The sequence below is a fragment of the Zea mays genome, chromosome 1 (assembly GCF_902167145.1).
Source record: "Zea mays cultivar B73 chromosome 1, Zm-B73-REFERENCE-NAM-5.0, whole genome shotgun sequence".
In the NCBI taxonomy this organism is placed as follows: Eukaryota; Viridiplantae; Streptophyta; class Magnoliopsida; order Poales; family Poaceae; genus Zea; species Zea mays.
The window spans coordinates 249,776,182-249,803,570 of record NC_050096.1 but is presented as its reverse complement, the minus strand read 5'-3'; the positions used below and the strand labels follow the sequence as shown (position 1 = coordinate 249,803,570).

Genomic DNA, 27,389 nt, shown 5'->3' with positions numbered 1-27,389 from the left:
GAGATATAATCATATGTGAAAGTGCATTCATCCCTTTTGTGAGTTTTGGTGATATGGATAACAACACATCTAAAAGTCTAACAAGTTTGCTAAGTGTTGAACAGGAAATTCAGTATGATGAACATACTTGAATAGTGTATAGTGACCAGTGAACAAAGATTCAACACAAGGTTAAATAACCAATGAGAAAATGCAAATGAATATAATATGGTCTCTGTATTGGTTTGAATATATATATATATATATATATATATATATATATATATATATATATATATATATATATATATATATGGACAAGACCTGAGAAATCACTGCATACATATCAGAATAGAAGTTGAAGTGATTAAGAGGACCAGTCAAGTCAAAGTGAATAAGATATGAAGAATCGTGAATTGGCTTGACCGCATTACTATTAGTCTATATATGCTTTTATGAGAATCATACTAGAGCTTGATTGATCATAACATTTATATCTAGATGACATTCAAGCAAAGTTCACAATATTGAAAAAATGATTCTTTCGATGGATGCTCAATATGATATGACTAAAGAATTGCTTGATAGGGTGAAGATAGCAAGGAAAGGTCTTCGAGGGACTAAGTGAAGGTGAAGGCCAAGCGACAGCTTTATGGACCGATGTACCATGGCTAAGGTGAAGAAAAGAGTACTTGCACTAAGTCGATGAACCAACAGATTCCTGACAGGGCAGATTATTTCTAGGGAGCCCAAAAACCTCATTTGTAGATATAAATAAGGAAGTTTTAAGTGTTATGAAAAAGTTGAGAGCGCTTTAGAAGAACTGTTGGAGACATATTTTTATATTTTTCTAAAAAAATTATTTAGGGGATACTTTTGGGTAGCTGAGATGCTATTATAATGCTAAGCGTTGGTCTCCATCTCCAACCTCGCTGTTTTGTTTCCAGTCCCCACCTCCTGGTTCGCGAATACCCCCTCGAATTTCGCTGCTCTTCCACGGGATATTCCACGGTTGCGTCTCCTTTGTTGTGGTCTGCGCAGGGCATGTCGTCCTGAGCAGTGAGCACTGGGCAGGACACGGATGAAGGAGCGGAAGCCGGCATCCTCCTCCTCCGCTCTGGTCCGGATCCTCGCGGTCTGCGCGTCCCAGGTGCCGCCGCCTCTCTCGGGAACCCTCCCTGCTGTATATGGTTTATTAGAGACGACTCGTGATTCGTTCTGCTCAGTTCTCCACCCGGGAGATGCGTGGAGTACTAGTACTGCTAATCTAAGTACTTTGGCTTATGGAATGCCGTTTAGTTGGTGCTGGCATGAATCGATCGACCTTGTGATTTGTGGCTAGCCGTTTGTTGCTCGTGCGGTCCGGTATTCGGTTGGTGGTAGATTTGCGGAGTTGCGTGGCTTTGGGGTCTAGTCTTTTTGGTCCGGCTGCGAACTGCTTTATAGATTTTATATATACTGATTTTTCTACGCAGACTCCTAGAGTGCTCCTAGATGTTTGCTAGTTGTTCTTCGCCTTAAGTTTCCTCGTCATTCCTCTTCGTGTCAGTTGAGCATCCCATTGTCCTTCAGTTCTGCTAAAATTGATTATTTGAGTCCCTATACATTACCGCTCGCCAAAATATCCCACTAACATTGTCAATAGCTAAAATACCTCACAATACATCGGTTCCTCGCTAAATTACCCCATTTGTTGTGAGTCCAGTTCTGCTATAGTGCCTATTTTACCCCTGTTAAAGTCTTCCCGATTAAGGACCCGTTTGGTTTGAGAGACTAAAGATTAATCCCTTCATTTTAGTCTCATTTAGTTTCTAAATTGATAAACGGTAGGACTAAAACAGAGACTAAACTGCTTTAGTCTCTAGTCTCTCAAGGGGGTGACTAAAAGAGACTAAATCATATTAATTTCATTTTTTGCCCCTCATTTATTTCAGTTGCACTAATTACGGGAGAATGCTAAGGGGTATTTTGGTCTTCTTATGATTCATTTAATGTGCTCTGAATACTTTAAGTCGTTACAACCAAACAGGGTAGGGACTAAACTTTAGTCCCTGGACTAAAGGAACCAAACATGCCCTAAACACTATTTGTAGGCAACATCACGTAATCAATCCAAGCAAAGTTAAGAGATACTGCACATAGCAAGATTTGAACTTGTAACTTATTAAATGGAAATAGTATACAATAACCATTACACCACACACGTCTTTGAGGTATGGCAGCTGCCATAGTAGGTCCTCCGCCACTAGGTGCAGCTAAAATTCTTGTTCAGGTACAAGGTTATTAAGGCATTGCAGTGACGCTTCGGTAAGACGAGCTGGACGTCGCCTTGTCCGCGCAGTAAGGCGCGGGGAAGAGGAAGTGGCGGCATGCAGGGAGCAAGCGCGCGGAGGCAGTGGCACACAGGGAGAAGGAAGAGACCTGCGGGGAGGGAGAAGGAGAGCTGGGGGGAGGGAGAGGGAGAAGCTGGCGGCTGAGGGAATCCACGGCCGAGAGGGAGAAGCTGCAATGGCTGCCGGCTGAGGGAGATATGAGCTAACCCTAAAATTGTTGGGCTGGGCTGGGCCAATTATTTGTGGGCTTCTTTATTTTTCCTTTTCTTTTTCATGTTTGTCTCTTCTACTAGGCTGAAATGGGCTTATCAAGCCTTACAGTTGTGGTACCATGCTTATTACTTTCGAATTAGTGATATATAAATAATATTTGGTATATATATATATATATATATATACATATATATATATATATATATATATATATATATATATATATATATATATATATATATATATATAGGCAACGTATCCTGTGTAAAAGGTTCTCCTGTGTAAACATGCTAAAACGTCTTAACAACCTTTGGATCTAGAATCAAAGGCTAATCTTGATCCCACCTGATAATCTTGTGTTTTTTCTAAAGAACCCCCTCCTGGTAATCTGGTGCGGTGGCGGTTAGGTGGGATTAAAATTAGCCTTTGATTCTGGATCTAAAGGTTGTTAAGGCGTTTTAGCATGTTTACACAGGAGAACCTTTTACACAGGATACGTTGCCATATATATATATATATACATACATATATATACATATATATATACATATATATATATACATATATATATACATATATATATATATATATAGTATATGTATTTAGAGCCCTAGGCTCTATTTAACTATAGGAAGCCCCGACCACGTACCGACCAGGTGCGCGACCGCACCGGACCCTTTTTGGCTTATTGTACCTAACTGCTTACGCCAAAATATAATACGAGTTATGCTGATGTGTGTATCAGTTTATGCAAATATAGTCTGCGCATATTACGTGCATCGGGCCCACGATCCGGCCCACGCCACTACTATAAAAACACCCCCACGCCGCCAGGAATTAGGTTTTAGCGGCGGCGGCGGTTCTCTAGGGCGTGCGAGCGGCGGTGATCCTGGGGGCCAGCATCGGTGTCACCTCGAGGCAGGCGACCGACGGCGGCGCTCCACCAGGAACGAGCGACAACGACGCTCCGAGGCAGGCGAGCAAGCGGTGACGGCGCTCTTGAAGCGGACGGACGACGGCAGCGCACCCTAGGCCCGGTGACAACGGCGGTTGTCCCGTCCGTCTCTGCGATGGCCACCGCCACCGCCGCTCCAGCATCTGTGGCGCGACGACGGATCTGGGGACACGCTCGCGACGGCGGATCCCTGAGGCGCGACGGCGGATCTGGGGACACGCTCGCGATGGCGGATTCCTGTGGCGCGACGGCGAATCTAGGGACACGCTGCGGCATCGGATCCCGAGGGCACGCACGCGGCGGCGGCCCCATGAGGTGCGCACGACGGCGATGTGCCAGCGGTCGCGACGGCGGATTTCCCTAGGCGCTAGCGACGACGGCATCCTCCCCTAGGCACGAAGTGGTGGCGCATCCCAGATGCGAAGCGCTGGTTCCGCAGGACGACGATCCTATTTTTATGCTATTTTGTATACATATTTATGCCAATGTCAATAGGATTTTATGACCTATATTTCAGTTCATGGATCCGCTTCCATTTATTTGTCTGTTTCTGATATTTCTATTCATTTACGCTAAAAATTATACTCATTAACGCTGTTTTGGTTCACGATTTACACTTAAATCCGCTCGAGCCAGAACCCATCATTTACGCTGTTTTGGTTCACGATTTACACTTAAATCCGCTCGAGCCAGAACCCGCGCACGATTTTTACGCCGTAATTTGTCCCCATTTGCCGTTACGAAATCAATCGATGATTTACGCTAAAATTCATACTCATTTACGTTGTTTTGGTTCACGTTTTATGCCGAAATCCGCCCGAGACAGCGCCTGTGGCGATTTTCATGCCGTAATTCGAGACCCATTTGTCGTTACGAAACAGATCGATGATTTACGATAAAATTTGTACTCATTTACGCTGTTTTGGTTCACGTTTTACGCTAAAATCCACCCGATCCAGAACCCGCGCACGATCGGGTGCACACGATTTTTACGCCGTAATTTTAGGCTCTGTTTGCTGTTACAAAACAGATTTTGGAATTACGCTAAATTTCGTACTCATTTACGCTGTTTTAGCTCACGTTTTACGCTGGAATTCGCCCGAGCCAGAACCCGCGCACGATCGGCTGCATGCGATTTTTACGCCGTAATTTTAGGCCTCGTTTGCTGTTACAAAACAGATATAAGATTTACGCTAAATTTCGTACTCATTTACGCTGTTTTAGGTGACGTTTTACGCTGCAATCCACTCGAGCCAGAACCAGAACCAGATCGAGCGCGCGTAGATATACCTGACTGGGGCTTCCCATACTAATGGAAGCCCTGGGCTCCAATTACCATCGCCCTATATATATATATATATATATATATATATATATATATATATATATATATATATATATATATATATATATATATATATATATATATATATATATATATATATATATATATATATATAGCCTCGCCTTATGCCTTTTCGCTTAAAAGGGGGCGCTCGCCTTAATAACTATGTTCAGGTATTTCTTTGCAGTGGCCAATGTCCAATTGTATTTTCTTAGGAATACAGCCTTATTTGTTATAGATCTGCGATGTTAACCTATTTAGTGGCTCAATCTGAAATGTGACTAACTACAAAAGCATTCTACCTGACAAGTGTCAGTTATTTACATGCTTTTAAGTATTGAATCATGTTACATTTCCCTGTTTGAGTGATAGCATACAGAAAATTTGCTACCTATGGTTGTGTGCTTTTATGAAGAATACCTGTTTTCAAGAAATCTAGTGCCACCTTGCCTGGTCCTTGCTCTACTTATGGTGCACTTGTTCTTGTTTTGTTATGTACTGTAGGCAAAAGATTATGGGAGATGCATAGCAGCAAAGGTCCCTGAGATTGAACATAATATGTGTTCCAAGGAGTTTCTAGCACTCAGAGCATGCATGCAGACTGTGGTAATTTCCTGCGCCATTAAACAAATATATAGGCTTGAATTACTTAGGTGCATATACTTATGTGTCCAATTTGTATGTAAGGGGCCATTATCCTCAGCACTGGATGACCTTGAATCCTAAATTAATCTCCTGCTGTCTACACCCTTTAGAAATGAAAGTATATACTTAAGAAGACCATACTGTTGAGGTTTGGTTCACTAGTACGAATTGTTATCATTGCACTAGACGAAGTGGCTTGGCTTGGAGATATTGCTTCATTAGGAATTTGTCCAATTAAAACTAAGTGGTATAAGAAAGCAATCTATACACCAAGGCCAAACAATCTTGAGTGTATATAGACCATATCTCTTGTTCTCTAATCTGTCGCCTTTACCCTTCAGTGTTGTGGTCCATTGGTTGAGTACCTTCCTTAAAGATGAAACACGTGTATTTATGTTATTATTTAGAATGTCTGAAACATGAATTGTTTTATTGCCTACTTGTCTTTAAATTATCAACTTTGTAATCATGCTCTCTCTTCTGCCTTGAAAGGTTAAGAACAAGGCTTGAGGCTCCATATTTATAGGAAGTTTGATACTAATCTCTTTTGGTAATTGCTGCGGATTTTTGGTGAGAATCTAAGTCCTTACTTTGAAACCAAAAAAAAGTTGGTATTGTGGTGCTTTGTTATTATGTAATGTTAAAAACTGTACCATGTTGATTGCAGATCCTTTTCTATTTTTCAGTCATCTTAAAAAGTAGAACCTCATTTTCTTGGCTAAACAATCAGTAGAGCCTAAGCACGCAAGAGACAAAGAAAATGTTGGGCAATCAGATACAAGGGGGCTTGGGCACATCTGGGGCACTGTCTCATGCTTATGTTCAGCATCCTCCGCTGCGATGTGACATACCAGACACTCAGGGTCTGTTCTATGATGATGCAAATAAGTTCCTTATAGCTCCAACTGCTGATCGGGTATATGAGCATTTAATCAGTTGATGATTTTCTATTTGTTTCGAGAAATACGGTTATTGATAAAGTTAACATATCTAATTACTGCAGATATTGTACTGGAAAACAATTCTACCTACTCCATCTGGACCTCCAAACTCTGATCCAGTTAATGAAGGACCTGTCTTGTCAGTTCGATATTCGCTGGATCATAAAGTTATTGGGATTCAACGATCCAGACATGAAATTGAGTTTAGAAATAGGGAAACAGGGGAGACTTGTAGCAAAAAGTGCAGAGCTGATTCAGAAACTGTACTTGGCTTTTTCTGGACAGATTGCCCAACATGTGATGTTATACTTGTAAAAACAAGGTATGTGCAACTTGTTACAGTTACAACTTTAGGAACAGAAATTGTCTAAAATTAATCCCATTGACATATAGAAGGATGTAACTATAAGCTGTTTATCAGTTAGACTAATAAGCCACTCTATTATTTGTGTTCAAATTATCTTATTAGCTTTTTCCCTAAAATATCATCAGCTTAATTGTAATATAATGTCAAATTATTTCATAATTTAGTTCTATGGCAATCATATCCTTAAGCTATTTATGCAGTAAGTTTCTGTTGCAGTGGTCTTGATCTTCTTGCCTACGAGCCTCAGCCCCATGCTTTTCACTTGGTGGAATCGAAGAAGTTCAATGTGAGCTGGTATCTTTACACACATGAAAGTAGGCTGATTCTACTTGCTTCTGGAATGCAATGCACGATGTTTACTGGCTATCAGGTAATGTCACGTACTTGAGACAAAATCATTGAAACTCCAAGTAAAGACATCATTTTTCCTCTTCAAGACATGCCAAAATCTCAGTCACATGCTTGCTGATGCTGTGGTTGTCCTGGCTATAAGGCAATTCCCTAACTGAGAAATTTTTGATTTCTGTGTGAACAGATGGATCTGTTCTTTAAGTCTGCCATTTTTCTTTCAGAGTAAATTTATATTAATGATATGTATAGAACATCTTATAGATTCAAGCATAGTTATTAAGACGGTAAGGCGACATAAGGCGACCCACTCCCTTTTTATCTTTTAGTTGATAAAGCATAAGGTGAGGCGACACCTTAATTATTTAGATAATTATAAAAAATTAGACCAAATATTATATATGTATCACTAATTCATACTTAATAAGTAAGGCAGCACAATCATAAAGCATATTATGCATATTTCAGCTTTGTAGAAGCCTTGTAGAAGAGAGAAAAAGGGAAAGGGAAAAAGGAAAAAAAGCCCAGAAACAGAGGAACAAGGTAAAAGAAAAAAAGAAAAAAGCCCACAAGCCCAACACTTAGGTTAAACCTAACTGCCTCTCTCTCCCAGTCTCTCGCCGCTCACCTCTCAGCCATAGCCGCCGCTCTCCTTTATGTCCCTCTCTCCCGCGCCACCACCGCTCTCCTCTCTCTTCCTTTCCCGCAGCTCTCCTCTCCCTCTCCCTGCGCGACCGTTGCTGCGTGCGCCATGTGCGCCGCCGCGCCCTCCCAGCGCCCTGCACGCCGCCGCCATGCCTCGCCTTGCCCGAGAGTAAGGCGACATGACGCCTTACGGTCCAAGCCCGTCTTACCGCTTTAGCGTCACCTTAATAACCATGGGTTCAAGGAAGCTTTTGAGTCACAAACAACAACATCAAAGCCTTTTAGTCCCAAGCAAGTTGGGGTAGGCTAGAGTTGAAATCCAACAAAAGCCATAAATCAAGTATTAGGCACGTGGACAACTGTTTTTCATTCACTTCTATTCAAGGCTAAATCTTTCAATATATTCCAGCCTTTGAAGTCTTCTTATTTTACTGCATATTCCCATATCAACTTTGACCCTTCACCACCTCTCTTCCTATTACTATCACACCTTAGTATCACACTATGCACTGGTGTCTCTGGTGGTCTCAGTTGGACATGTCCAAACCATCTCAATTGGTCAAGCTTTTCTTCATTTGGCGTTACCCTTAGCCTATCACGTATATCATCATTTTGGACTCAACCCCTTCTTGTATGGTCACAAATTCAACACAACATACGTTTTTCTGCAACACTTATCTATTTAACCTGGTCTTTTTGTAGACCAATCAAGGTTTTAAGTCGTCTGACTAATCGCGTCGTGATTAGTCGGCCTTATCGCCGGAGTAAGCACGATTAGGAGCTTCGACTCGATTAGGGCGACTAGGAACCGGTTAGTCGTCCTAGTCACTGACTAATCGCGATTAGTCGCCCGATTAGGTGTTATGACCGACTAGTTTATGCCTGGTTTGGGCCAGTAATTTGTCCTCTGTTCTATGGGCCGACGACTGGCCCACCATCAGTAAAAAGTAGTAACCTCGTGTTGCCCTACTGTACCACAGCAGCCGCACAGTAGCCACCGCCCCTTCTCCAGCGTGCGACTGCGCCCCTCTGCTCCGATGGCCCTCTACTCCATCGCGGCCCTCTGCTCTGGCGGCCCTCTGCTCAATCGTGTGGCTGTTGCAGAGGCCTCTGCTCGAGCCTCCGCCCTCCAGTGTGCGGTGCCCGCCTCTGCTTCATGCGTCCACCGGAGTCCACCGTTCAACGTGCGACTATCCTAAACTTTGTAGTTCAGACTTCAGAGTTCACAGTTCGGACTTCTTCACAGTTCTCCTAACCACTCTAGAGAACATCGGACTTTTTCAGAGTTCACAGTTTATAGTCTGTTTTGAACTTTAGACCGAGATGAACACCTCTTCAGACAGTAATCCCTTTGTTCTTTTGCTTGTTCACTTGTTCAATGGTATTGTGCATGCCTGCTACAACTATAATGTACAACTGTACTGCAATCCTGCTACAGCTATATATATACATATGGTCTTGTTATAGGTGGATGACTAGGAGTCGATTAGGCTTGACTAATCAAGCAAATCGACGACTAATCGCGATTAGTCATCTTATCGGTGCTCAGGCGACTAGAGTCGACTAGGCGATTTTAGGGTGTGTTTGGTTTGGCTTTTGGCTTTGGCTTTTGCCCCCTAAAAGCCAAAAGTCAAACCAAAGGGCTGAATCTGGAAAGCAACTTTTTCTAAAAGCCGACTTTCTTGTAGTGCAAAACTGAAAGCACCTCTGGACCTGCTTTTAGCAACTTTCAGGTGGAACTGTGAAAATATATATGGAATAATTTTTAGCGACTTTTAGTGGTTTCCACCAAACAATTTTTTTTAGCTTTTTAGCAGTTCACAGCCAACAACAACTCTTTTCACAGCCCACAACCCACAACAACTTTTTTCATAGCCACAGCCCAACCAAACAGACCCTTAAAACCTTGATACCAACATTCTACACCATACAACATACCATGTCTACCGTCCTATAAAACTTGCCTTTTAGCTTCTATCGTATTCCCTTGTCACATAGAACAACATATGCTTGGCGTCACTTCCTCCACCCTGCTTTGATGCTATGCTAACATCTTCATCAATATCCCCATCTCTTTGTAGCATCGATCCTAACTATAGAAAATATCTTCCCGGCCACTACTTGATTTTCCAAACTAACCTCTCCTTTCTCATGTGTAGTGTTGTCGGAGTCACATCTTATGTATTTAACTTTAGTTCTACTAGTCTACAACCTTTGGACTCTAGAGTCTCCTGCAACAACTCCAATTTCCTATTTACTCTTGCTCGACTTTCGTCAACTAGCACTACATCGTTCGAAAGAAGCATTCACGAAGGGATATTCGATTCTATGCCCCTTGTGACCTCATCCATCACCAAGGCAAAAAGGTAAGGGCTTAAAGCCGACCCTTGATGTAGTCCCATTCTAATATGAAAATCATTCGTGTCTCCATGACTTTTTCTAATACTAGTCACAACATTGTTCTACATGTTTTCAATGAGTCCAACATACTTTATTAGAGCTTTATGTTTGTTCAAATCCCACCACATAATATTCTTTAGTATTTCGTGATAAGTCTTCTCCAAGTTGATGAAAACCATGTGTAGGTCATTCTGCTCCCTACACTGCTCCATCACTTGTCTTATTAAGAAAATGGGTTGTATGGTTGACTTTCTGGCAAGAAAACAAATTGGTTAATAGAAATCTTTGTTATTCCTCCCAGACGATGCTCGATAACTCTCTCATAGCTTTATAGCGTGGCTCGCCAACTTAATTCCCTTGTAATTGGTACAAATTTGAATCTCTTTTATTCTTGTAAATTGGTACTAATATACTACTCCACTCGCTAGGCATCTTGTTCGACTGGAAGATATGGTTGAACAAACTGGTTAGCCATACTATAGCCATGTCCTTAAGGCATCTTTGTGCCTCGATTGGGATACCATCAGTGCTCGCCGACTTACCACCTTTCATCATTTTCAATGCCTCTCTAACCTCAAATTCTTGGATCTTATGCACAAAGTGTTTATTGGTGTCATCAAAAGAGTCATCCAACTGAAAGGTTGTCTCCATTCTCCACATTAAACAATACTCACACTATCTATGTTTGATCTCATTTTTCTTCACCAAGAGGTGCTATGTTTCATCCTTAGGGCATGTTTGGCATGACTCTGCTCCACTTCAGAGTAGCTCTACTCCAAAACTTTGGATGGAGTAGCTTTGCTCTAGAGTTTAGATTGCTTTCTCATAACCAGTGGCAGTGGCGGGTAAATAACTCCAAACTTCATGTCTAGGCTGCTTTTTTAGAGATTTTGGAGCAGCAAAAGAAATACTCCAAAAAATTATAATGCTGCTCTGAAAACTCCATAGAGTTTACAACTCTGGAGTTAGGGTGTTTGGCAGGCTCTGACCAGGTCCTCCTTGGAGTTTTGCTATAGAGCCATGCCAAACACGTCCTTAATGCACTTAACTAGATTGGAGTCCCTTGTCATTCTCCCACGAATCCTAGCCATCCTATAGATGCCATTGTACCCTTTTGTCTTTGTTTTTTTTCTCGAACACGCAGGAGAGCTGCGTATCATTATATTAAAAGAAGAAAGAAACAAGGTCTAAAATAGACCGGGGTACAACTGACGCCTTACGGCCCCTTTTGTCTTTGTACTCAAATGTTGGTAAATGTCTTCATACGCCGTACCCTTCGCCACACTTACCACACTTTGTGCTCTCTTGTTTTTTCTACCTTGTACTTCTCTATATTATCCACTCTCCTGTCCTTGTACATACATCTATAACATTCCTTCTCCTTGATAACCCTATGTACTTCCTCGATCTACCACCAAGTATGTTTAGCTTCGCCTCCACTCCATTCGGTTGCTCCACACACCTCTGAGGCCATTTATCAAATACAGGTTGCCACTTCTCTCACATGTTGTTTGCGTCATCTTGCTTCCAAGTGCCCTCTTTGATGACCCTTTCCTTGAAGACCTGTGATGTCTCCCCTTTTAGTTTTCACCACTTTGTTCTCGCAATCTTGGTTTGTTTATCTCTACAGGCATTCACCTGAATTTCAAAGCCCGCCACTACAAGCTTATATTGAGAGACAACACATTCTCTAGGTATCACCTTGCAATCCAAACATGTTCGTTTATCCTCTCTTCTTGTTAGGGCAAAGTCAATATGACTAGAGTGTTGTCCACTACTATAGGTCACTAACTGGGATTCTCCCTTCCTAAAGAAAGTATTGGCTATCAATAGGTGAAAAGTTACTACAAAGTCCAAAGACTTCATCTCCCTCTTGATTACAACTACCATACCCAAAACCTCCATGAATCACCTCAAAACTTGCACTCTTATCTACATGCCAATTGATATCTCGTATGAAAAGCTTTCCACTAGTTTGTATAGCTCTAACCATGCCATCTAAGTCTTTGTAGAAAAATCTCTTAGCACTCATGGTGTCCTCCTTGGGGGCATACACACTAATTACGTTGAACAAATCACCCACGACAAGCTTGACTAAGATAATCCTATCACCTTGCCTTCTCACATCCACCACACCATTCTTGAGGCCCTTATGAATCAAACCGTCCTACTCCATTTCTATTTGCATTTGTCCCTGTGTACCAAAGCTTGAAGTCGGTATTGTTTTCCTCCTTAGTCTTTTGGCCCTTCTATTTAGTCTCTTGGACATATAAGGTATTTACACATAGTTTTTAAGGCGGTAAGGCGAGGCGATGCCTTACTAATATAAAAATATAGGAATATAGTCTTAAATAGGTAGGGATGATAGTACTAAATAGGAGTACAAGTTCAACATAAGACAACATAATAGACTTAAAATTCAACATAACTAATAGATAGTAGTAGAAGATTAGGAAAAAATAAATACATAACTAATAGATTTATTGATTCAATAGAGAAGTCAAAAGATAAGAAAAAATAAAGGGGATTAAGGACATATGGGCCACCAGCCTAGCCAACCCACTGCTTGACCTAACTTACCCTTCTCCTATTACTCTCTCAGCCGCCACCCTGATACACGTCAAGCCAGCAACCCTCTCCCTCAGCTGCTCTGTCTCCCTCTCCACCACGTCGCCGCTCATCTTTCTCCCTCTCCCCTAGTGCCGTCGCTCCCCTCACTCCCTCTCCCACCGTTCTCCTCTTCCTCTCCCTCACGCCGCTGTTGCACCTCTCCCAGAGCTCTGCAGCGGTGGCCACCTGGGCCCTACGCGCCACGACTGCCTATGCCCGCCATCGCCTCCGCGCTTCCTCTCGCTTGCTCGGTTTCATCCCTTAAATCAATGCCTACAGGTCTTCAAGTCATCTTCAAATCAATTGCCTTAGCAAGATTCAAGGCGCGAGAGCGACGCCATATTGGCCAAGGTGGACGCCTTACACTCCAATCTAAGGCGACAAGGACGCCTTGCTGCTAATCGGTGCCTTACCGCTTAAGCGTCGCTTAATAGACGCCTTAACAACTATGTTTACACGCCTTCTATTCGCCGTCTTAACTCCCTTAACTTACCTGTAAGCAACCCTACATTCGAACTACCCCGAAGAATCCTAGTTGGTTCGACTAGCTTTTTAACCCTTTGCACCCATTGATAATGTGAAGACCCTTGCTTATTTTTCACTATACCCAGGTGTCAATGTAGCATGCCACTAAGGAAGGAGCAACCTGATCCTTGCCCACTTGACACTATGACACCCATATCATGACACGACGCGTCACCAAGGGGGTGTTGACTCGATCGTTGCCCATTTATTACCATACTTGGGTTCCAAGATGGCACGTCGCTAAGAGGGATATGCCCTAACAGGTTTCTTTTGGGTTTTGTCTCCATTAGAATGGCTAGGTTCAAGGTTGGTTTGTCAAGCCTATCACAACCCTCCTTTACCAGGGTTTAGAACCTGCTATGTTGAGATAATATAGGCAGAATTATTGAAGGAAGCTTTTGAGTCATTGCTAAATTTTTTGCCTGTGATTGTACTCCTTCCTTTCAAATCATAAGACCTTTTGGCTTTTCTAGATACATTGCTTTTACTATGTATCTAGAAATATTGTATATCTAAGATTCTAAGTGCATAGCAAAAGATATGTATCTAGAAAGCCAAAATGTCTTATAATTTAGAATGGACAGAGTATGTTCTAGGTAAAACATAGGGGTGAAAGCAAATACATATATGCAAATAAGGTTGTAGAATCTATTAGACTGTTAGTGTGTCTTAGGTCTAGAGCCCTGCCCAAGAGGCCCATCAGGGTTGTAAGCCTAGGCTATGTAACAATATCTCCTATCATTATAGTGTATTGGATTGTTTTCATCTATCGTGGTATTTTGAGATAGACTCACCCTGGAGCCTTGCAGTTGTTGGCGACACCACCATGGTTGGCGTGCCCCCTCCTTGGGTGTTGCCGCCACCTCCTCTCTCTCTAGCTAGTGCGCCACCCATCTTCATTGGGTTTGTTCGGGGCAACTTTTTTCTGAATAGCTTTTCTGAGAATATAGATTTCTGGGTAATCTAGCTGTCACGAGAATCTAGGTATCGCGAGGCTTGCGTGCGGATGAAGATGATTGAGTTTGCATGGTTTAGGGTTTAGGAAGCGACGAATTCATCCTGTTACGATGACTCGATGGGTTCTACATTCAGTTGATTTGGGCATTTTTCACAGAAACGATTATCACAAAAGCAACCGAGAAGCGAAACGTTTGGCTGCCAGAAACCGATTCTGATGAACCAGCAAGAAGTCGAAACAAACAGGGCAATTGTCGTTGATGCTGCCTTGGCCCTGAATGTCGTCGTGCAAGTGGTCACTGCAAGCACGGATGCGACCGAAGCGCGCAGCTCCGTAGGCGCGGCATAATCGTCTTGGACATGGCTGCTTCCCTAGCACACTTGTCGTAGCCCCCTCCCATTCTTCTTTGGCGCGATGGCACCCTGGCCCTGCGCAACGCCATTGTGGACCGCTTTCCCTTGGCAATGTTGCTACCGCCACTTCGCCCTTGCTGCTACCATCGTCGTTGCCAAGTCCGCCTTTGTCGTTGCTTGGGAGTGTGAGCGGGCTGCTGCTCTCTCTTGGGAGCAAGAGCGTGCCACCATTGATACTCTTGCTCGCTAGCCTACGGAGCTCTGGGGTGCTGTGGTCACCGACTCCTTCCTCGAGTTCGATGATATAAATGTTTTTAGGATTACGAGGCTACTATCATCGCCAACCTCTATGCTTAGGTGGTTGGTGTCTAGAACATTTGATTGTTGGTTCTCGTAGTCCTCGACTCGGCTTTCTCCACCTATGCTCGCTAATGTGACTCCGTCCTCGTTCTGCATCGCTACACCCTCTATGACCACATCGTCACCGACGTTGTTTGTCCAACGGTCCCGTCTTGGCACTAATGGACAACATAATCCTCTCTTGGATCCTCGACACCATCACTGACAAGCTATATGACATCGTCCGCGAACGCGGCGACACTGATTGCTAGGCCTGGGTTGTCACTAAGGAGCAGTTCCTCACTAACTGCGAGGTCCGTGCCCTCCACTTCGACGTCACCTTTGTGACTTCGTCTAGGGACTTTCATTAGCGAGTACTGTCGCTAGATGGACATAGCGGGCTCCTTACGTGACCTCGGCGAGCCTGTTTCGGATCGTACTCTCGTTCTTAATCTTCTTCGAGGCCTCAACGAGCGTTACAATCATCTACAGACCTAGATCAGGCGGTTCATGTCGTTTCCCTCCTTCCACATTGTTCTCAACGATCTCGTCCTCAAGGAGCTCACCAACGGGGCCTAGGTCCGCTCTGACACCACCACTACCCTCAACAGCTCCAGCACTAGTGGGCAGCTTTAGTTAACCACTCCTTCCACTACAACACCTAGGGGCCTGCTCTTGCGCTCGCCTACTCCATCAACATCGGGAGGCCCTCATCTCCTACCAGTTCTGGTGCTAGTGGTAGCCACCGCCGATGGAGGGGTGGCCAATGTGGTGGTAGCGGGAAGGGCGAAACTCCTTGGTTGTCACTCTACATCCTGTGGCCCAGCCACATCTTTATGTGGCCTGGCCCGACCATAGGTGGTCCGTCGCTATGCCTACCACAACTATTGCAGCCGACATCCTCGCTACGCCCACCTTTGGCAGCTCTAGGTGCCCTTGGATCACCTCCTATGGCTCTTCTGGCACCATACCAACCTCCACTACTTCCATGATCGCCCCACCTAGTTCACCCGTGGACTCCGTGTCTTGTTGGGTGGGATTGCAGCTCACTCGTTTATCACAAAGACTGACTCCTATTGTCATCGACTGGGTGGCTAACTAGTGCCTCCTACCACACCACTCCGAATGCTCATATGCTCTCCTCCCATACCCCACCCTTTTTCTATCATTGTCGAAAATGGTAACATTCTTCCAAACCTTAGTATGCGATTCAGTTTTTCCTAGTTCCTTTTGCCACAAGAACATTCTTGTTGTCCCTAACATCATCCGAAATTTGTTATCTGTTCGCCAGTTTACTATTAATAACTCTTGTTCTATGGAGTTTGACCCTTTTGTCTTGTCCTTGATGGATCTTGCTGCCTGATGTCTTCTCGACCGATGTGAAAGCTCTGGGCCCCTATACAGTCTGCGGCGTCTTCAACTCAGACCATTAGGTCTCCTCTCAGTAGCCTTATATATCTAGAGAGAAGGATATTGAAGAATATCTATGGTATTTAAATTGCTGACGATGATCTAGATTTTATAGCATTGAGGAAGCAACTATTATTGTTTTTTAAACGACGATCTATTAATAAAAAAAGTTAATGGCAAACCACGTTACAGATGGGAAGCACAAACACTTTACCAAAGCAGATTAAGGGGGACAAACACAAAGTAGAACAATGCCCATAATCCTTAGACTGATTACAATAATACACATAAGCATCTAACAGTTTAGGACAAAAAGATCAAAAATGGAAATGGCCCTTTGCATTTTGTTATCATTCAGCCCAAGAACCCGCGGACGGTGATCCGAATCATTAGAGGTCGAACTCTGCACCAACAGATTAGGAAAGTGATCCCCCAAACAGCTGAACACAACACTCTATCTAAATACATCATGACAACAGTGGTAACATGCTAGCTACTTCACCCTAGTAAACCATTAGAAAGGTGATCTAGTGTAAAGTTTGTCCTGTCTGAAGCGTTAGGGGTTCCAGTTACTTGACACCTACATGTTTCTCCATTACATTATGGGATAATCATACATACAACCCGTCAGTACCTTGATTGGCAACCAGAACAAGTTCACTATAATAACCAAATACAAACAGGTGTTCCGCCGATAAAACAACGTCAGGATTGTTATCTAAAATATCCTTCCAATTGCCACTACCATACCTACACATGAAACAAGCACAATATAACGATGAAGAGCATACAACAGAGCAATCTTCTAAACACAATTGTTTTTGAACAAGAAAGCTGAGATGTCAAATAATAATAAAATAAATCACATCAAGATAAAACATACTGTTCAACACCCTTTCTTAGTGTTTCTTCCTCTGACGAGCACTAATTCCTTGCCTCTCTACGCTTACTCTTGTTTTCTCGCGGTGCCAAAGGAGAAACTAGTACTCTTGGCAAGGGCGGACAGAAAACACATATTGTTCAATAAAAAAATAAAAATCTTGTGAATTACAGAGAGAAATTGGAGCTCACCTTCACGAGCTTACAGTCGTGTGGTGTAGCTGTGGTCGGGAGAGGAGAGCGCCGAGCAGCGAGCGGCGTGCGGCTTGAAGCGTGTGGCCAACTGCTGCTGGGAATTAAACATAACATCCTACATGCTTGCACTAAATTGTGCTTTCCAATGGCAGTAGGCGTGCTAGAGGGAAAAAGGTGTATCGTTGGCATCTCTGCTTTGTCTCTTTAGGTGATGCTAGCTGCTGCTAATAGCTAATATATTGGAGGAAAGAGGAAATTAGGGTCGACAGCTAGCTGCGCTTCAGAACGAAGAACCATCAATATTATGACGCAGAGGCGGCAACGGAGCTAGTTGCATGAGCTTATGATGTTAAAATTATCCAGGAATAATGTTGAAACAGCTCGCAAGTACTTTTCTCATCTCTTCCGGTATCTGCAAAACAAAAAGGAGAAAATTTCAAGATGTTTGGCTACTGAAGATCCTCGCCTTATCAAGAATCGCACCGACAATGTGAAAACCAACCCAGAACTTCACGATAGGTCTCCTACTGTCAGAGATTCCTTTTCAATATCATGAACCACATATATCTTCTCGAACATGACAAATATTCGATATAATGGCAACATCATTCAAATCATCATAGCACAGAGGTATTGAGGGAGAAAAGAAAAGGACGAGGACAGTGTCACTGTCACGTTATCTAAAGTTCTTAGTATTCGAGTTGCTTATGCTAGTTTAAATGCAATAGAAGGATTCAGAACATAAAACAGAAAATTGGGTGGCAATTAGCACCAACATATCATGATTCTTGTACAGAAAAGAAATATTACCAAATATTATGTAAATAGCACACCTTTCCACTCTTTTGGGATGTGAAAGACTGTCATGTTACAACCCGTGGGATTATCAGCCGGCACAAATGGTGGGTTCAGTGGGAAAGGATATGTGATATTTGTGTAGATTGATCCTCGGGAAAAAACATGGAAATGCCATCTCATCAGAACTGAACTGTATGTAGCATGGCACTTGAGAATGGTCTAACTTGAAGTTATGTAGACCGGTTAATTGATCTTAGGTATATATACCAGATTTGAAGTTGATGCGGCTGCGCTAACAGCTAGCCCAAGAAAGTACACTTTCAGGATGGTCTGCACAATGTCTTTTTCTCTAATAATTTTCCATATGGAGCACTCCTACTCACTCTGTATGGCTGTATCTGCAGCTAGGAAGGGAAAGGATGAGTCGCGGTGAGCTCATCTGGACTCCTGCACATCGCTCATCCCAATTTCGTTTCTAGCTCCGCTGCTCCTAGCACCTGACTTCAAAGTTCCAAGCAACCAACTCCCCATTAAATGAAGCGCTTCACAGTCCACAACTCCACATTCCCTATAATAACGAAGAAAGAATATTAGAAAAAGGACATTTAGTGACAGATAGCCGGCCAGCTTCGGTCACAGCTCGTCCAGCCTCGTCGCGAGCCTGGCGTTGTACCCTTGGATCAGCTTGTTCGCCTCCTCCACGCAGCAGTACGACACGCGGCGCGCACCCCAACAGTGGCGCCCCAATCACTGCCACCCTCCTCAGTCCTCACGTCGGCCTCGTACGGCTCCTGCAAACGCACCTCGCGTCGCGTCAAAACGGCGTGCGTGCAGCTATGGACACGAAACAAGGGTGTACGTTGCGTACGTACGGAGACGGCGCGCGCGACGTGGTCGGTGGGGAGGCGGGCAAGGCCGCGGTGGCCGTGCTTGGGCCTAGCGGTGGTGGCCTCGGTGGGCCTGCACGCGGTCGGTGAGGAGGCGGATGAGCCCATGGCAGCCGTTCTTGGGCGCGGCGGCGGCGACCTCAGTGGGCCCGCGCGTGTAGGTGTCGGCGTCGAAGGACCGAACGAACACCGCGGCGTCGGCGGCGCCCGGGGCAGACGATGACGGTGGCTCTCCAGCGCCGCGCCCTCGACCAAGGGACTCACTTGTCGTATGTTGTATCGGATTGTCAGATCACACGCACACAGTAGATGCAAAACACCTCACCACTCAGATCAAGGAATTAGCATGGCGGTTGTGAGTTTAGGGGAGGAGGTTTCGCAAAGGTGGAGAGGGTGGCGCGGAGGCAGAGGTTGTGCGGTGCGGGCGGGCGAGCGGGGAGGGGGCTGACGCTGAGGCGGACATTTCGCGTGGGGCGGGGTGTTCCTGTTTGTTAGATGAGGGCAGAGGGTTTGAGTAGAAAGAGGTGTAGGGATTTTTATGTAGCGGCGAGGCGTGGATTGCGGCGAGGGGATGCGTTTCCTTACATGGTCGAGGCGTGGATCGGCGAGGGGATTGCGGCGAGGACCATGGTGCAGACTCAGAGGGGAGTGGGTGTGGAAGGGGAGAGCAAAGCGCTGCGCGCACGGGAAAGAAGGGAGAGATAGGGGTAGACACTGATACGTGGGTCGTACGCGTCGTGGGGAGGCAGAACCACAGTGCACGGATGGTCTACATTAGAGTCTTATAGAGTAGTAGAGTATTCTCTCTGCTCTTTTAGGCCTTCGTCCCTGCTCGCTACTGGGCCGAGAGTCTTCACAATGGCACCTATTTAATCGCCTTCCCACCAAGGCAATCTGTGCTCACACCCTCACTTCACCTTGTTTGGCACCAGTCCTACCTGCTAGCACCGTCATGTATTTGGATGTGCTTGCTATCCTAACCTTTCCGCCACAATACCTCACAAGTCACAATCTTGCACCTCGCTCAACCCACTGATCATGAGGGATACCGATGTCTCGATCTTTCCACCCATCGCCTGTTGATCTCTCGGCACATCATCTTTAACGAGTCTGATTTTCCCTTCTCTACTTTTCTCTCTAGCCCCGTCCAAGAGTTGGATTCCCTTCAGCTTGGTACCACAATCATATTTGCAGGTGTGACTTGGTTTTCTCGCTTTTTTTACTCCTGACATTTATTCAGATTGACTACATAATCGCAGCAAGAATATTTCTCAAGTTATCTTTATTCAAGTATTGAACATCTGAACAGAAACCACTGTTTTTTTGTTTTAGTTGTGTGCTGAGATTTTAAACTTTCCTTCTTTTCAGTTTTCTGCTGGTGGGATTGTCAAAATACCGAAGTTTGAGATGATGATGTCTAAAAGTGAAGCAAACAACAAGCCTGTTCTAGCTGCAGATGATGTTTACATTGTAACAGTGTACGCCCTCTCACTCTTGCTCATCTCTTTTGAAGAAACATTTACACTGACTTTTTCTCAAACTTGACAGCTATGGTAGGATTTATTGCTTGCAGCTTGACAGAGTTAGTATGTCATTGAATCTATATCGCTTTTACCGTGATGCTGTTGTACAACAGGTTTGAACTACATATAATTTTGCTGTCTTCCTTTTTTTAGAAGCAATCTTTGCTTCCTAACTCAGTAACTTTTGATTCCAGTGTACTCTGCCAACATACTCAAGCAGAATTGCAGTTAGTGCCGTTGACAACATAATTATGGTTCACCAAATAGATGCAAAAGTAGTCATGCTTTACGATGTGTCCCTGGATTCTTATGCCCCAGTTTCTGCACCACTTCCACTGCTATTGAGAGGACTGCCCATCAATAGTAGACAAGTATCTCAGACTGCGGATAGCCAGTCTAGTGCATACGGTGGAACCATCTATGGAGAAGGTTGGAACTTCCTCATTCCAGACCTCATCTGTGATGCTGAGAATGGGCTCTTATGGAAGCTCCATTTAGATCTGGCGGTAAGAAGTTGCTAATGGTCAATTTTTTTTGTGTCACACCTCTTTCATTGTGAATGCATTTTTGCTCTAACATGCTTATCTTGAATTACAGGCTATTGCTGCTAGTAGTTCTGATGCTCCTTCAATTTTGGAATTCCTTCAGAGACGAAAGTCTGACCCAAGCATGGTAATTTTTATTTTACTACTTTGCCGATAATCAAAGTGTTCAATTTTTCCAGCTATCACTATTGCGGTACCAATTCCTCTTAATTGCTATGAATCAGGTTAAGACTCTATGCCTAGCTATAGTTCGGACAATCATCCTGGAAAGGAGGTCAGTGCCCACAGTTGCTAAGGCGATGGATGTTGTCCTTGATTCCTACACGCGTTTGATGAAAATGGGAGGGGCTTTTCCTGGGGTTAGGCGAATACATGAGCAAAATCAGCAGTCAGGTAGTCAGCCTATTGATGGCTCCCATGTGGTTTCTCAGGAATCCAGTCCTGGAACAACAGTTAGTCCTGCTGTGAACCCAGACCACGGAAGTGAGGCTGTGGATATATATGTGCAGTCAAATCCAGGAGTTGAGCATACAATAGACAGGGGATTACTAAATATAAACATATCTTCTGATTCTGTGGACAATACATCTGATGCTGTCGACAAACGACAGCAAGCTGTAGGCGAAGCTAGCCGACCATTGTCTTCAGGCACAATGACGCAACATGGACAACATGCTGGAACCGTGGCAATTTCTCCAATTGAGATGTTCCAGTCTGTCTTTACACTTGTTGAAGATGAAATGATGGGTGATCCTGCATATCTTATTGCTGTCATCATAGAGTTTCTACGGAGGTAATTTTTGTTGATTTAGTATCTTAAATTCTTGAGGATTGCCAATATTCCAGTTCATGGTGCAATTGCTGTTCATTTAACACTTTGTTTTCTGCATATATTTGCTGTTTATTTAGCATGCTGGGGTGTGCCGTTAGCAAAGAACAATGAATCTGGCCATATCACTGCCACAATTGGCATGTCGTTTCCATGCAATGACCATTCACTCCATTTTATCGGCCAACATGATGACAATGAGAGTTTCCTGTGGAATCATTTTTTTTATTCTGTTATAGTGTATGCTTTGTGTTTTGTGTAGTGGATGTTGTCTTATCTGCTCTCAGGACAAAACAGGATGAGAAAAAACTATGTTGTCTATTTGCAGTGTCTCAAAGGCTGGGCTTAAGGCTCCTCACAACCTTTATGTGATGACGGCGACACTACTAGCTCGTAGCAACCGTTACGCTGAAATAGCATTGTTTGTGTCAAACAAGGTCAGTTTATTGTAACTGTATTTTGGACTGCGATTTGTTCTGAAGTACTCCATCTGTTTCAAATTACAAGACGTTTTGGTTTTTCTAGATACACTGCTTTTCCTATGTATCTAAATACAGTGAGTGTATATCTAAGTGCATAGTAAAAGCTACGTGTATCTGGAAAAACTAAAATATTTTATAATTTAGAATGGTTAGCTTGTGCCTTGTAGTTTTCCTATTGGTTCCAACAATTTAGAGTTACTTTGCATGTATACAAATGAGGCTACTGCTTTGCCATGTCATATAATTTGCATTTGTCTTTTGCCCCCTCAGACAACAAGTATGTTTACATTTTACCTGGATTCTGTAGAATCTGGCCTCTTAGAGTCTTAGCGTATTTTATGGTTGAACCCTCTGGAATTTAATATTGGAGAATCACATTTTGCTAATCTGTATTTCTGGGCTATTGTTTTAAGTTTTTTTACAAGAATTGTTTTAAGACTTGTATGCACTACCGCTAGTAATTAAAGAAAACTTGTGGTTCACATTCCGGTTGACTAGTGATGTTGGTGTTGTTTATCATAAAACACTCGGAAACATGCTGCTGCCTTCATTTTGGCTTTCGACCACTTCCTGCAGATTCTTGAGCCGTGTAAAGAACTGGCAATGCAACTTATGGAGCTGGGTCTGCAGCACCCGCCAACGAGGAAGCTGGGCATGGACATGCTGAGGGAGCGAGGCCTGCATCACGACTACGTGACTGCGATGCTGCAAGATGGGTACTACTTGGAGGCCCTGCGCTATGCCAGAAAATACAAGGTCCTTGGCTTTGCTTTGATTCGCTCTTCCCCCTTTCACCTTGCATACGCCGATGACTGACGCGAGGATTCGCCCAGGTGATCACCGTGCAGCCTGCCCTATTTCTGGAGAAAGCCCTGGCGAAGAACAGCGCCCACAACCTGGCTGCAGTGCTGAGCTTCTTCTGCGAGTTCACTCCGAGCTTCAAGGCCACATCGGACTTTGTCAGATACCGGCATATTCTGTCTGAAATGGTTTGAACAGCTTTCCGTTGTGCAAACTTGTTGTCCCGAAATGACTTGGCACGTCCTCTGTAACAAGCAACGTCACCTCGGAGGGTACTTTTATTTAATTCTTTTGGTCCCTCTTGCAGAAAATAATATTTTATTGTTGTGAATAAAAAAACGTTGCAATTACCGATGAAAAACAAGTCTGGCTTGAGGCTAAGATGATCGCTTCCCGCTCGCCGACCATGCAGCTAGCCATCTCGTCACTTATGCTACTCCTAGCTATGGATGGCCAAATAGGTGTTAAATGGGCATACACTAAATACGGTATTTCTAGTAGTGCTTCGGTATAGCATGAGCATGATTCATATAGTACCAGTGTAGGTACGATACGTGTCTAGTGCTGTGTTTGGGTCATCACCCCGACGCGATGGGCTGACAATAGTATGATACGATTAAGTGACCGACATAGTTAGACATGACTTAGACCAACCGATGGTATATAGATGTGATTATGATATATGCATGAGATTGTAAATTGTTATTTATTATGATTTTAAATATAATGAATTTATTTTATAATGATATAAATATATAAGTTTTAAAATTATATATATAATCTTAAAGATCTTCTATATTTTTAGCTTTGTTTAGGCTGGTACGAACACTATTATGTGTTAACGTTGTATAGCGCTGACACGATATGATTAAGCACTATAGTGTAGTGACTTTGTCGCTGGTTAGACACTAGTGCCGACACGGTACGGCAAGATATGTCTGATAGGGTTAGTGCCAATACCAGTGCCGGATGACCTGTTTGACCATCAATACTACCCAACGACCGCTTTGGTCTTGGTCTGGAACTCGAACGCGTCAGTTATGTCCAGCCGTCTTCGGAAGTGGCGTGCTCGTCGCCGGGCCTGTAGCCCTGTATCATGTCCACGAAGCGCTTTTCGGTCACGGGCGCCTGGAAATGCACGGTGAACAGCCAAGCGATCCTGCGCTTGAAGTCCGGCAGCCAACGGCGGTTGTTGACGACGAAACTGGACTCCGCGGCGGCCTTGATGAAAGGCTGAAGGCCAGTTTGGCAGCGAGACGCTCGCACTAATCTCCACGGCTGCCGTCGTTGGCGCATTTGGTTTCTAACGGGCCGTAAATTTGGATATCCATTTCGAACTTAGTATGCATTTGGTTCAGCTTACTAATCAGATTTGCAGCCCCGGTCCTATGATTTTGAGGGACTCGCGAACTGATTGAGGTGGCTGTCTAGACTATATAAAAATTCTATAATATACAACGGTACAATGCAGATTAGCATTTCGTAGGTAATTGATGATGTGCACTGAAATTAATTTTTAAAATATCTAAGACGCTAGATAATATACAACGGTGCAGATTAGCACTTCGCATGTTGAGAAATAAGAACGACGATTGCAGGTTAACTTGAATCCTGATCGCTCGATCGTGCGTGCTTGGTGCCTGCGCAGTGGTGCCCAGCGTCCTAGAATCATGAATGGCTAGACCGGCGAGATGGCGAACGACGATCGCGTGGAGGGTGTGGTCGCACAGAAGCGCACTCGTGTGGAGGTGTGGGTATGACAGTTGGGCAGTGGGCAGCGCGTGTTGCGCGGTCCGTGTGCGGCATGCGTCCATATGCTAGCGACGATACTGGCTTGTTGGCTACCCCTACTATTTTATTACTACCATATAGCCCGTGCTAATGCTACGTTTCTTGGAAGGGGAGGAGAGGGGGTGGACGACGATGGTGGCAGCGCGAGGGGAGGGGTTAACAACAGTGGAGACGCTGAGAGGGGAGGATTGAAGGATGAGAGATGATTCAAATAATATTATCCATTAGATTTAAGCAAGGGAGATGAGGTTATTCAACAATCTAAACCGTTGGTTTTCATGGTGTGTTAAGTATGTGTGCAATTTATTTGGTGGATGTAGTGAAGATTATAGGTGTGTGGATTATTTGGTTGGATGAGTTTTCAAAGTTTAAACTTGTGAATTATATAGTGGTATAGATAGATACTAAATATTGGACCCCTATTAGTTTTGGGCCACCGGCCTTCGCCTCCGTTGCATTGCCTCTGCATATTTGCTGCTAAAAATCTAAAATCTCAACTAAATGGATACAACAGCAGAATAGATTCATCAAAATTTATAGATTTCGATAGTTTAATTCAGAATTACCTTCTACTCTGGATTTTTCAGATTCATTTATCTATGATATAAGTTATCATGCTCTTATAGAATCTATAGTTGACAGTAGTTTCAACCAAATTAATTCTAGTTTTATCACATTGTCAGCTCACAACAGCTTTCTCATAGCTCACCACTATAATTAGATTTTCAAGAATTTATAGCTGAACCAAACAGATCTTTAGATTGTCGCCAGCAGTTTTCCTATCTCATCTCATATTTTAAACTGTACACTGTAAACAATACACTTTACAGTGCAAAACATTGTTTTGCACGATCATATGCACAATTTGCTAGAGACGGCGGAACCGAATTCTAGTCTAAAATTATCACACCGAAGATTTTGAATCATTAATAATAATTTTTTATAAAAATAATTTTCCATGATTAATCTAATTATCATAAATATCTATTACTGTGACTTGACATGAACACTTTTTAGGGATAGTTTAAGAACTTCATTTTTCTAAGAGATTTCTATTTTTCCAAGGGAAAATTAACTAATTTTTCTTAGGAAGATGGGCTTCCAAAATAGCTCTAAATGAAAGTATTTTAGTAGTATATCCCTAAAGTCTACTTTAGTATTTCCTTAGTACTTGTATTATGGATATTGAAGGTGCGACTGCACGAGTAGTTAGACTAAGGGTATGTTTGGATCTATGGAGCTATAGTACTGTGAAATCCAAACAAGAGTGTTAAAGATGTTTAAAGTGAAGTGCTAAACTTTAGCCGTATTTGTTTGAGCTTTTTTCAGCTTCTAGGCACCAAAACCTGCTGCAGGCCTCCAAATGCCCCAGCTTTTCAGCCAGCTTCTATAAGAATTACTTGGTAAAAACCGTCCAAAATCAACATTAACACAAAATCGACCGAGTAGTCACGATAGTAGAAATCCGTCGCTTTATAGATCTTGAACTTTTTGGACCACTCGTCTTCCTCCGCATGTAATCCCCACGATACTCAGATTCTCCCCACAGCTAAATTCTCTCCAAATCCAGATTCTCAGAAAAGCTGGCCAGAAAAAGCTGAACCAAATAGATCCTTTAGCACCCAATAGTAATTTAGCTCCTCAAGACATGCTAAACTTTAAGAACCTTATAAAATTTAGCACATGTGGTTCAAACAGGCCCTAAACACCTCTCGGAGCAGTTCCCAATGCGAGGTCACTATCACTCCTCTCCTAATTTATTTGGATCATGTGAGTTGGTAGGAGGACAAAGGGGAGACGCGTTTTTTTGAAGAACAAGAAGGCTTTGTTCGGCAGTTACGGATCAAATCCCTTAGCTGATTTTTTCCACCCCGGGATCAAGTGGATCCCTATTATGCCACTCAATCCCTGCTGGGAATATTTACCCGTGTAGCTATTCCCTGTCTCTGCCATTGTTATTCGGTTTGCCAGGGATTCTGAAAACAAGGCAATATACCGGTATGCCACTAAATTCCAAGTTAGTTCACTTATTTTTACCAGCCATGCCATTCACATTCAAACAGATACAACTTGTTATTGACCTCCAAGTTTACAACTGAAATGTAGTGCCAAGACATGACATTTATAATGTATAGAAACACAGATGCCTATTAAAAATCAAAAGAGGACAAATTGATTATATTTTCATCTAATAGTGCAACACTAACAAGCAAACTGACCTCAAGGACCATCTAAATTACTTTGACCAACTAAGCTTCACACATGGCATATGTATAATTATATTGTTCACCGG

General features: G+C 43.4%; 1 protein-coding gene across 4 annotated transcripts; it reads left to right on the top strand.

Moving 5' to 3' along the window:
• The first annotated feature begins 845 nt into the window (after nucleotides 1–845).
• On the top strand, nucleotides 846–23,666 carry LOC100193040 (uncharacterized). 4 transcript variants are annotated; one of them, XR_004850445.1, is made up of 14 exons: nucleotides 846–1,129; nucleotides 5,330–5,431; nucleotides 5,963–6,040; nucleotides 6,157–6,386; nucleotides 6,474–6,733; nucleotides 6,995–7,148; nucleotides 20,494–20,603; nucleotides 20,674–20,761; nucleotides 20,843–21,154; nucleotides 21,246–21,320; nucleotides 21,418–21,986; nucleotides 22,103–22,459; nucleotides 23,081–23,260; nucleotides 23,338–23,655. XR_004850445.1 is itself a non-coding variant. In XM_020539678.2 (14 exons), exons 4-14 carry the CDS (start codon nucleotides 6,231–6,233, stop codon nucleotides 23,497–23,499), a joined length of 2,175 nt encoding a protein of 724 aa, XP_020395267.1. In that variant the 5' UTR covers nucleotides 874–1,129; nucleotides 5,330–5,431; nucleotides 5,963–6,040; nucleotides 6,157–6,230; the 3' UTR covers nucleotides 23,500–23,666. The 4 variants fall into 4 exon arrangements, 2 of the variants coding, with proteins under 2 accessions (XP_020395267.1, NP_001345528.1); XM_020539678.2 differs by having other exon boundaries at nucleotides 874–1,129; nucleotides 22,351–22,459; nucleotides 23,338–23,666; XR_004850428.1 differs by having other exon boundaries at nucleotides 882–1,129; nucleotides 6,138–6,386; nucleotides 23,338–23,666.
• The last annotated feature ends 3,723 nt before the right edge of the window (nucleotides 23,667–27,389 follow it).